The sequence below is a fragment of the Pyricularia grisea genome, chromosome VII (assembly GCF_004355905.1).
Source record: "Pyricularia grisea strain NI907 chromosome VII, whole genome shotgun sequence".
In the NCBI taxonomy this organism is placed as follows: Eukaryota; Fungi; Ascomycota; class Sordariomycetes; order Magnaporthales; family Pyriculariaceae; genus Pyricularia; species Pyricularia grisea.
In genome coordinates, this window is record NC_044975.1 from 3,354,576 (window position 1) to 3,366,351 (window position 11,776).

Consider the following 11,776-nt stretch of genomic DNA (forward strand, 5'->3'; position numbering starts at 1 on the left):
CTGGTCATACCTTTATTAACTTCTGAATGAAGCACAGGTAGTCAATGCTGGATTGCGTTTGACAAGTCAGGGTTGTGCCTTGTCATACAAGCAATGCTCGTCCAGGGGAAGACTCTTCCATATTTGTCAAGAATAGTATGCATTATGCTTTTAGAGGGTACATGCTGGCATATACCCGACAAAAACATACCAGTTTCTTCAGCGGTGTTAGCATATCACACTCGGTGACGCTGCTCTGTTTCAAGTTAGTGACTTTTTAAGCCTGTGATGATCCTGCAATTGGGTGACATAATCATCTCCACTGCTGGCAGAAACACAGATCGTCAGGAGTAGCAAGGACATATTGAAGTTAACAAGCTTTGTGAATAATGTAAGCCCCGGTAAGCTTTCATACAGTAACAAGTCTAATAATTTCGTTTCAAAAATAACCTCGAATAGGGTTGCCAGCTCCATCAACAGGGTGGGTGCACATTAGGAGCGTATATGGTTACTAGGAGTCTGGCGAATGAATAGTATGCACTACAGAGTACATATTACAATCTCTTTGCCGTAGGTCTGCATAACAAGACCTCTTTCTTTTGGAAAGGTAGGAGCAATGAGCCAAGGAATTTGGCGTTAATGTTCAGGAAAAGTCCTAAGACATGACCAAGACTGACTGACCTGCCAGTTCAAAAATCGACATGTTAGCATGACTCTTCACTGTTGTCAAGTTCCTGAACGGGCGTTCAACAGACAGGTGCACAAGGTTGGTGCGAATCCCGACTTCCGGCTTAGGGATTATGTTTGTTGAACACAATACAACATTATATATACATTGTATATTCGTGAGTGGCACTGACGTCATCCACTTATCAATAAAATGTCGAGCGATGTACCTACCAACTGTTCTTGCCATCCTTGACCAGGCAAATGGATAAGACTAGGGAAGCAGGCCACTAGGCCAGCAGGCCGAGTAGTTTTCAATAAACAGGAGATTAATTTAATACTCACACATAGATGATCATCTTCCAGGTCTGCCGTGTTTTCCTTTTTGTTTTTGCAGTGACGTCTTAAGGTCTCCGTCAAGAACGTGCATATAGCCGACCGCCCTGACGGTCTCATTGGGTTTTGCCTTTGACGGCCGGCAGGTCATCTCCAAGCCAGCCCAGGAGGTAAGCCAATTTGATAGAAAAGGTCACTATGGGGCCAAACATGTGTCTAAAAAGGATGCATGGAGCATCCAAGTGGTCAGTTATTTGGGTGGTCCTGCTGCAGTAAACAGGAAAAAAAAAAGAATAGCGGTTATTGTACGCACCCTTTCATTTCCGTGGTCCAGTTGGCAACCTCAATTGCAGCAGGGCCAGCCGAACCCAAGACGGCAGCCACAGCACCCCAGTGAGGAATATCAAAGACCATCAGGGCTAGTACAACGAGATGGGCGGTGCGGCGGTTCTCGCAGGTGAACATGACGACGGCAACTAGAGTACCGACAAGCAGCATCATGAAGCCCATATTCAAGCTGGCGAGCTTTTCTGTAGGTAGGTAATCTACATCGGATGATGGAAGGTCTCCAAAGAGTGCGGCCGTGTAGTGACCAGGGTTAATGATGTGTGACAAGCCACCGTAGCAAAGGAGTAATGGCTCGACGTAGCAAAAATAGACGCGCGGGAAGGGGGCCATGAAGGATGCCATGGTGGTTTTATCGCAGAATATTTCCTTTCTTTTTTCTTTTCTTTTTTTTGGGGGGGGGGGGGGNGGGGGGGGGGACTTTGGTGGTGGTGGTAAAATCTATCCTAGATACCTTCCTTGCTGAAGGTGCCTACCTACCTCTTTTGCCCAGAAACATTGTCGAAATTGACAGCGCGTTCCCACGTGACAGTGGAGGGAGTTGACGCTTGGTGGGCAAGTGGGGTATGCATACAGACAGACTCTGGGGAAGGCACCATATCGGCCATTTAGAATGGGACCTCGGCAGGACTTGTACCCATCGTCCCCCGGAGTGCCGCGCGCGCGCGCTTCAATTCACTGTATACCCCCAACCTCCACTACCATCCCAAGTCAACCAACCTAGCTCAAAAGTCCATTGATAGATTCAAAGTCCCAACATTCATCATCATTTCAATTTTTTGACTCGAAGGTACTACTGCTTAGGTGTGCACCGGTGCACTACGATTGTCTTATTTCCTTCGGTCGGATCATTCAGCTACGCAATACCGACCTTAGGGACCTACCCTCACTACTTTACGCAAACATAAACCTTAACTTGGCTCGTCAACAACAACAAGAACAAGCCGCAGCAGCCATGGCTACGATGCCATCGGCACCTGTCACTGCGGCTGCTGCCGCTTCGCGCTCCAAGCCGGCTGCCGCTCCTGCCAAACCCATATCCGCAGTGCGCCAGGTTCTGTCGCTGCCACCCCGCCTCTTACACATGTATGACGACTTTATCATCAAGAATGCAAGCCAGGTGTCACAGATCGAAAGCGCATTGCGCTCATTGACATACGTTATTCCCGGTTTGTATTTCACCTGCGCCTGTGTCTGTGAGAGTTTCTTGTCATCAATAGCTAACCTGCGTCCCGCGTATCCATGGCAGGTCGCTTCCGCGATGCTGAGATAGCATCTGAGTCTCTTCACTCGGGCGTCGGCCTTCTCTCCCTATATCACGATCTCGTTCTACAGCAACGGGCCGCATCACCCTCGTCTCCCAAAACTCAACAACAGCCAACTTCCGCCCGACCGGCACATACGCGCTACACGACCTTCTGGTTTCAAAAGTCCCCGATATATCGCCGCGTCGCCCTCGCGCTGCAGGTGGTTCAATACACGCAGCTCCTGCTTGAGATGGCTGCCAAACGCCGTGGCGACGAGCGTTTGCGCTGGCGGGTAGTCGTCCTCGTCGAGGCCTTCAAGGCTTTTTGCAAACTCATTCTGCTCCGTATCACCCGCGGCCGACCGCTCCTCTCCCCGCCCGTTCCGGAGCGACAGGTTCTACCCGAAGAAAATCAAGACGACCTAGATGGTGTCCCACCGGAATTCGGAGACGAGCAAGGCGACGGTCAACACGAGAACGGCGTCTTGGTCAATGGAAACGGCAATGGTGCTGCCAAGACTAATGGCCACGCCCACACAAACGGCAAGACGATAGCAAATCCATCATCCCCGCAAAAGGAGTGGTTCATGCCACGGACGCAGGCTACCCTCCCCTCGCTTCCTTCCAATTCGGACATTGGCTCCTACCTTCTCTCGCGCGTCCTGACCGCCGACGACATCAAGCCCGCCCCGAAGCTGCTCCGGCCGCTATCCGGAGCCGCCCGCGCGGCCGAGGTTCTGCACATCCTTGCCCCGCTCGTTTACGCCCTGACCCTAGCACACTTCTCCCTACGCGCAGCCGAGAAGGGCGCTTCGGGCAAGAAGAAGAGTGGCGCCGCAACCTGGACGCCATGGCTGCTCGGTGTCGCCCTGTCCCTGGCCGCGCGGCAGCTGCGCGACCGGGGCTTTGGCGCCTCTGCCCTGGAGCGCGAGGAGTGGGACCGCCGCGGCTGGGGCGTCGGGTGGTGGGCCATGCGCGGTGCTGCATACGAGCACGTCGTCAAGGGCATGGTCGAGGGTGTCAGGAAGAGGATGCCGAGTTTCGTCGGCGGCGTGCTGGAGGACTACGAGTACCTGTGGGACAATTACTACTTTAGCACGGCCGATTAAGGCTAACTGCTACTGGCGGGGAGCTTACAGAACGGTACTTGATGTGCAGTTTGTTGTGAGAATCCAGATGATGGATGGATATATTCATGTATAACTTACCTGTTCTTGGCTGATGTCATGGTTTTGGATTCGTGCTTGCCTTTGATGTTGCGATAATATAATATTCATGAAAGTAGAGTTAGGATCTTGATCAGGCTTGTAAATATATGGGCAAAGGGTGAATACTAGCCAACGTCTCTGGTAGGTGTGATAGCGACAGACGAGACATGGGCCTAATTTGTCCGGAGAAAGACTGTACACACATTTATTTACATGTCAACAGTTTTAACACTTGATCTAGACAAGAAAAGTGTGACGGTAGTAATCGGTCAACCAAGTATTTGCACGGACATATTCAGCAAGGTCAAAGAAAGTAAGAAGGCAACTAAGTTGGCATTTTCAACAAGTTTGCTAATGTTTTATGGTAGTACATGACCATCTACTTCTTCCCCAACAAAAGAGTATGAAATAGCTAAGCCATACGATTGAAACAAACCCCCAAGACGCCATGCAACCCCGGTTCCCGCCGTCCATATCCCAAAGACATCTTTCCCCGTCAAAATCATAAGACAAATGAACAGAGGAATGGGTTTGACCAGCGCGGCAAGGAGGGCTAAGTGGGAGGGTGTACTGTGGTTCAACCCATCGCCACTATAAACTACCTTGTTCGTTGCCAGCCTCACTCTCCTCTCTATATCTCTTGCGGTGGTTAAGTCCAGATCGAGTTTGCTTCGATGAGGACATCTGATCCACAACGCTGCGATGAGGCCTCTTGGTAGAGGTCTTCTTGGCGTCAACGCGGGCATTCATCGCTCTCTCCTCAACTCGAATGGCCCAGAGTAACGTCAACAGAACCCATTTGGATGGTGGCGAGACATTTTTCCATAAGCCGGCCTCCTCTCCTCCGAGTCCCACGGGCGACATACTCGAGTCCGTCGGTGACGTTCGGGCGACATCGTGACCGTCCACGCGACCTCCATTGACCCCATCGACAAGGCGTTGCTCCTCAGATTGCACCAACCGCAATGCCGCCAGCGTCGCATCCGATAGAGGACGCGCCAAGCTGGGGCTGCAGGTTAGGATCTTCCGGAGAAGACGAAGTCGTAGGGTCCTGGAGGCCGTGGGCAGACTCGATACCGGTCGAGACGCCATCGGCAAACTGTTGGCTGTCGGCTGCGGGGTGCGCGGTTGCGCCCTCGAGCCATTCGTTGTTGTTGAGGTACTCGTTGATGTCGAAGTCGAACGTGCCCGTCGGTTGGGAGAAGGCTGAGTCACTAGCCAGATAATAGTCTCCAGAATCTTCGGGGCTGGGGGTATCGAATACCCCACTTTCAAGGACATGGCTATCTGAAATAGCGGCCGCTGAAACATCGAGAGAAGCGTCGCCGAGCACGCCGCCATCAGCGAGAGCTGCCACTGAACGGAACGCATCATCGAAGCCGGCATCCGGTTGAAGGATTGCGGGACCTTGGCTGACTGACACTGCAGGTCGGTGCACAACATCTCGGCAGGATGTTGTGTCAGGTCAGCCGAGGTCTTCGCTTCCTCGCCAGATGCAACGGTCTCGGTCTGCTGTTCGGGAGCAGGGCTTGAGCGAATCGAAGCAGGGTTGACGGTAGTTGGGACGTTAGTGGATCCAAAAATATCCTCGAGGGAGTTGGCAGGGTCTGCCAATGTGGCCGAGACGGACGTGGCCGAAGAGGCGATGGCATCTTGAGACCGGAACAACTCCGGTGTCAAGGTGAGGCCATCAGGCTTTTCACTTGGTGTGACAACACCAGCCTCACGACGCCTCAACTGAAGCTCTTGGTACATGGTTTGAGTGAGCTTCTGAAAGTGAAGTAGTTGCTGCTCGAGGGCGGCGTTGCGTTGCTCGAGAGCCTCTACTTCCTGGCGTTTACGTTCCCTAGAGGACTGAGCAGCACGTCGGTTGCGGAGAACCCGCTCGACACGACGCTGCTCCTTCTCATCTTCTGTCTTGGCACGTTTCCTGAAGTGGCTAGTGTTAGCGTACTTGCTCAAGAAGATGCCGTCCAGGGTTGGGTATCTTGAGCTTACCTTGGTGGTAGGTTGGTTTTTGGCTCAGGAAGAACTTGACCCCAGGACTTTCGCTTTTTGGTCTTCTTTTCTGACCCCGGAGCCGGCGAAGAGGCCTCCTCTGGTGCTGGCGTTGGTTCGGCGGCACGAAGAGCGGCTGATTCTGTCTTGAGGGCATCGAGTTCGACCGGGTCTTCTTGAGACACCGGTGGACTTGCCAAATCCGAAGGGTTAAGTGAGAAGCTTTTGGCGTCACCGAATAGTGATGGGTACATGTCGCCGGGAGTCGACAAGAAGGACTCGGCCGGCGATGCTTCCATCTTGAGTTCTGGGGTTGCGCTCCAAGTGTTCATCGTGGACAGCTGGGGCTGGAGGACTTTTTATTCGAGGCTTTATTGGTAGTTGCGTTGTGCGTGGTTCGAGATGTGCCTGCCTTTGTTCTCGGGACCTGTATCGGAAAGAAACGGTGGAATTCGCGATACTTATTAAAAATTGCTGCACTGCATATGCCTCTTTGTTTAATAGTGGACTAATGACGAAGCATGTTCAGGTATGCGACGTCAACTAAAGTGTATATGTGAGTCACTTTGTTTCTTGGTGGGGAAAATGGAGACGAAAGATTTATGCAACAAAGCGTTAAAAGAATAATGGCAATGGAAAGAGTGACACTATGACTGTGAAGTGACTGCTGCCTAGTGTCTAAATGGAAAGAAAGGACACGCTGTTCTGACCAGAGAGTTGGGGTTCCGGATGTCGAGCTGATGAGGCGGATCACAAGCACCTTTAATGGAAAGGTGTCCTCTTGGTTGCCTGAGGCAGAAGCTGGAGTCTGGGGGCCGGCGAAGGCTTGGGCCCCACCCGGAGCTGTGAGATTGGCGGCACAATTTACAGTAGCTGTAGCATCCCTCCAGGTGTACACAGTATGAGCCGGCGCCCAGCCATCGGTTCCCGCCGCGAGTTGCGGACCTGCAGAAGCCCAAACGGGGGCAGGGAGTCAGGGGCTTTGTTTATCTTCCTAACGTGGTAACCTTCCAATGACTCTATTTTTTCCGTCTAGAATAGCCTGGATCTCCTTGAGGGCAGATAGTAGCAAACCTTCCCTTGGCCAAGATGGATCGACGGGCGGCAAGTTCGGTACGGTATTATTTTTTTTATTCTTTTGTGTGGACATGCAAGAGGCCATTTCCAAAAAAGGGAGCCGAATGGATTAATGGATTATTTGTGCGGTGCAATTAATTCTACCTAGTTCGAATAACTGTCGTACGGTTACACATTCCGGTCTGGACTTTGAGTTGCGTGGATTCCAGTTTGAATTCCAATAATGATGGCTGTGTCTTGCTGACGGTAGAGTTGCGCCGCTACGGTACAGTACCGTTCAGCTGCTTGGACAGACTCGACTCGGTCGGCCATTGGCCAAGTAGGGGTATCCCCCCCTTTTTTTCCATCAGCAATCTGCTCGTACAATACAGTGCTGCACCTTTGTGGATTCGTGTACTTCGATTTTACGCCGCCTCACGCCAAATGCCCCAATCAGATCGATTCCTGTTGCTAAATTTACTCGGTGTAAATCCGCCATACTGCGTACCGTCAGCTTTGTGCATTAGACTGTGTTGGCCATGTCAGCGACCTTGTGGGTGGACAAAGGCTTTGATCTTCATGGTATGGGTAAGGTGGTTTATTGTATACTAGAATAGTCTAGTTCTAATCTAGGCAGCGAGTAGGCAGCAGGTAGGTAGCAGACGGACAGAAAAGGGAAAGATTGGTGCTTTTTCAGACGTACCATACCGGTAGTACGTAACGTACAGTACCTTTAGGTATGTGTGGAGTACTTATTGTACTGTATGTACCTACTTTGAGGATTCCAGAAAGTATCTTGGTCGTGTCATCGTATCATCCCTTCCCCACAGTCCATGGAAAGCAACACTTTTGTGGCATGTCATGGCATTTCAGAATGAATCTCCGTCCAAGCCGTCTTGGATTACGACGTAGATTCGATCCGCATCTCTGCATTCCCGCAACTGCCTGTCTTGGAAGGAGATGGTTCGCCAAGGTACTATTGAGGGGTGCATGTTACGATTGACAGACAGACAGCCAAGGGCCGAATGGAGAAGATCGCTTTCAATATGGTACTAGTAATCTAATTGCCACTTTGACTTGGAAATGCCGTGTCACATACCAGAGTATTTTCGCAAATCAGCCTGAGAGTACGGGGTAGCTACCCACCTTAGGTACACTACTACGATTACACCTTTGAATGGCGGGGTTATATTCCCAATTCGTTTTCTGCAAGATCCCAAAAGGCTGTGTACATGATCACAATGGGTAATTATGGCACAGGAGCAAGGAGAATCCTACCCCGACGCCAAGCCTGTTCAAGGACCTCATGTTTCCCATTCAGGAAACTCGGAGCTTAAGGGCTTTGTGGTCGGAAATCTGAATAAACCTCTTTGATGTTACCCTCAATGCCAAAAATTCGCATGCGTCGCCACCTGCTCGACTCGATCCGAAACCGACGACATGGCAATGAGGCGACGAGTCGAGGGATGGTTGCAATGTCGCTTAATTGATCTTGACGATAATGTCGCAGGATACGGCGGTTGCAGCGTGTAACGAGTTGGGTCATTCCTTTCCTTTGATCTCTTCTGATCTCCTTTCTTCGGGAGAAAAAAGGAAAAAAGGAAAAATAAAATAAAAATAAAAACAAAAATAAAAACCATAACAATAACTGATGCACAATCTGACAAGTGCATGCACAACTGAACTAATCCTGTCAGCCCTAGCTAGTCTACCAGGTAATAATGCCCGAACATCGGTGACATGACCCGAGGATTTGACAGTACTCTGCTTTGTACGATTGTACGAATAATTCTCAAGATTAGTATACTATTGTTGGTAATTTACCATAAAAATGATACAAGGTCTTGGGTAAAAAAAAGTTGGACAACTTCAAAGTTACGGTCGCGTCTTCCTTTTTTTTTTTATTCTCGTCAAGCTCGTGTTGCCTCGCACAGACTACTACCACGCATTCAGGGGCGGGCTCACTCATCTTCCAAGGGTTCCATCAATCTCCAGGTAGCACCGCCATCAAAATACCACGGCAGCCGCCAGGTGCGACGTCGATAGTGGCTCACAGTGCATACTTATGATACAGTCTCGACAGTATTTTATTTATTTTACTTTCTTTTTCCCTATTTAGTCCTGAATATTTTCTGTCACACTATTCTCTATGCAACTCGCGACAATCTACAGCACGTACCTCGTCTACGACTTCTTATCATGCTGTTCGACTCGTTAAGGTTCGAGCTGCCCACTTCATGTCGAGAGCAAGATTATGGGGAAGAAACATTTCACGGGTGGTCGGTCTAGGCCCAACGAATCACAGCCCACAAGCCCACTTGGGACCGGAGGATCAGCTACCCCTGTGTGGAACCCAACGAGACAAAGCGAAACAGCCGCTGAGTCCGCCGGACCCTCGGCTTTGCCAGCCGGGAGGGTCCTGATTCCGTCGGTGGGTGGCGAACAGTCGCTTGGTCCTTCTTTGCTATCGGGATGCGGGTTGTATCGACATTTCATTACGGTACCATACGGATCAAGTAATTACCTCGAATAAACGAGGGTACTATTAATAAAAGTACGAGTCTAGTACGCTGCCGAGTAATCTACTTACGCAATACAATCCAATTTGGTACTAAATGCAGTACACTACTCCGTGGATAGATGGATATTATTGAATGAGTCTTGAGCATTGAACCGTAAACGAGCAAGACGGTTTTTTTTTTCTTGTTACTTGCCACTTACCTGGGCTTGCTTTTCATGCCTGCCGACTACGGAGGAGACTGACAAGATCGACAAGACTGCCTTGACTGGCTTGACTGGACAAAACCAAGAACACACTATGTGCGATTCATACTGTAAACTAACTTTAGCTTTACAAACCATGTAACCACAAAATCTCATGTCAAACTATCCAGGTACCATACGACCCTGAGGACGTACCTTTACTACTCAAATCCCTCCGAACCTACTTACTGTACCCTGTAGCATTGTACGGATAGCACCAGCTATCCAAGTGGATAACACTGTACACCCATGTCATGTATAGACCCACATTGATAGTACCCCGACCCACAACAACCCATCTACATCCAAGCCACTGCAAAACCATCAAAATACCCTCATATTCCCACCATCTTCCTCCCACTTCAACACTATCTCAATAACTTCTCCGGTTCGGTGGTGTAGTTGGTTAATCACAACAGTCTAACAAACTGTGCAATTCACTGTGCAATGTTTCACTGTAGGTCCTCAGTTCGAGCCTGGGCCGAATCAGAAGATGTTCTTTTTGGCGGTTGGGAGGTTGTTGTTTTGTGATTTTGGTGAGGGGAACTGGTTGGGCTTGGTAGTATAACCTATAGGATGCTTGCTCGACTATCTTATGGAATGCCAAAGTGTGTTTTTGATGTTGAGTGAGACGAAAATATCGGTGTGGGATGGGAGAGGTGTTTTAAGGGGAATCACGTGATTGTGGTTGGGGGGATATTTTGACAAGTCTTCGCGTGACTTGCTAGTGATTCTCGGCGGATTGGAAAAGAATCACCATCCATTTGGTTGTGCAAATAAAGTTGCACCTGTATTCCAATGTTCCATGTTTTTTACTACCAATGTTCAGTGTTATTTTACTACCGTCCTGTGAAGATTTCAGGTATCCCTATTAATGCACTCGCAGTACATGTATTTTCTTCGCCACTGTACGGCATTCCTAATGCAATCATCAAGAGCAAATCCATGCTCCGTATTGACTGGAAAAGAGAAGGGGGAAAAGCCCTCCGTTGCGGTTTACGGAGTTTAAAAATAAAATAAGCAACAACAAAAAAAGACTTTGTCACCCGTCAAATTAAGCTCTAGGGCTACTTTCAGTGCATAAATAAGTAGTGCATTACAGATCTAACATCGCTTGACTGAGCCCACATTCATACCGGTAGAGAGCCTTGAGACCTATTCAAGCCATCTTATGCTACGAAATTTTCTTCTTTAGAACACTTGCTTTATAATTTGTGTTGAAACATGTTTTAGGGCCTTGAAGGCATACGGAGATATACATTAGTCTACTACGCCACCTCATTCGGTCACTCCTGTGTGGAAAAGAAATCCCATCTTGTATTGTATTGGACCAAATGGTAGATGCGGTGAGCGGTTATAAGTCGGGGTGAGCAAAGGAATGGGGTCGGGTAGCTTTTACCGCGCCACTCTTCACTTCACTAACGCCTTCCAAGGCTGGAATCACGATATCACAGTGAGGATTTTTTTATATTAAGGTGGCTCATTAATACTCTACGCATACGGTACTAGTATTATGGATTTATGGGCATATCCCCAACGAGTAACACCTGCTCATGCTGAGTCACTGAACAAGGGGTCCAAATAATGGAGCATATTGATTGTAGTATTTAAAGATCGTCAGCCTTTCGATATTTTTGGCAACATTAATGGATGAAGTATTATGCATCAAAAAATGTCAAACATGACAAAAAGTTAAATCTTGATTAAATTACAATCTCCAACGCTTTTTGTTACCAATATTAGTACATTCGACGTTCACAGCAACACTGTGAGCTTCAACGTCGACGATCCCAAGCCTCGTGCCAAAATTGTGAGATTCAACGTCGAAGATCCCAAGCCTCACCCCAACACTGTAACGTAGTACAACCAAGCAAGACAGGGCTCAGGGCTTGTACAAGGATATCGGGGTCTGTCACAGTTTCGGTGAAAAAAAAAAGAAGAAAATAAAAACCAACAATTTTACTTTTGGTCCGACATATACTGTATGGAGTACTGGGCTGAATTTGCATACCGCTATGTGCGCATGTGTTATGGTATGCACTGCAAGAATGCAAGGAATCTAAAGTGTGACTTATTATAGGATATTAGGTTTGCTACGGAGTACATTACACACCAAAATAGTAACCAAATATTGCTGACAATCATTGAATCATTAGGCATTGCGACTTTATCATTCCAA

General features: G+C 48.8%; 3 protein-coding genes across 3 annotated transcripts; 1 reads left to right on the plus strand and 2 right to left on the minus strand.

Moving 5' to 3' along the window:
* Positions 1 to 376: 376 nt before the first annotated feature.
* PgNI_10982 (uncharacterized protein) lies at positions 377 to 1,720 on the minus strand. The gene is made up of 3 exons (XM_031130956.1): positions 1,295 to 1,720; positions 991 to 1,197; positions 377 to 660 (listed from the first exon to the last, which is right to left on the minus strand). Exons 1-2 carry the CDS (start codon positions 1,669 to 1,671, stop codon positions 1,098 to 1,100), a joined length of 477 nt encoding a protein of 158 aa, XP_030979810.1. The 5' UTR covers positions 1,672 to 1,720; the 3' UTR covers positions 377 to 660; positions 991 to 1,097.
* A 310-nt stretch (positions 1,721 to 2,030) lies between these two features.
* PgNI_10983 (uncharacterized protein) lies at positions 2,031 to 3,982 on the plus strand. The gene is made up of 2 exons (XM_031130957.1): positions 2,031 to 2,495; positions 2,576 to 3,982. The coding sequence occupies exons 1-2, from the start codon at positions 2,282 to 2,284 to the stop codon at positions 3,679 to 3,681; spliced, it is 1,320 nt and encodes a 439-aa protein (XP_030979809.1). The 5' UTR covers positions 2,031 to 2,281; the 3' UTR covers positions 3,682 to 3,982.
* A 112-nt stretch (positions 3,983 to 4,094) lies between these two features.
* PgNI_10984 (uncharacterized protein) lies at positions 4,095 to 6,689 on the minus strand. The gene is made up of 2 exons (XM_031130958.1): positions 5,779 to 6,689; positions 4,095 to 5,710 (listed from the first exon to the last, which is right to left on the minus strand). Exons 1-2 carry the CDS (start codon positions 6,108 to 6,110, stop codon positions 4,372 to 4,374), a joined length of 1,671 nt encoding a protein of 556 aa, XP_030979686.1. The 5' UTR covers positions 6,111 to 6,689; the 3' UTR covers positions 4,095 to 4,371.
* Between the last annotated feature and the right edge of the window lie 5,087 nt (positions 6,690 to 11,776).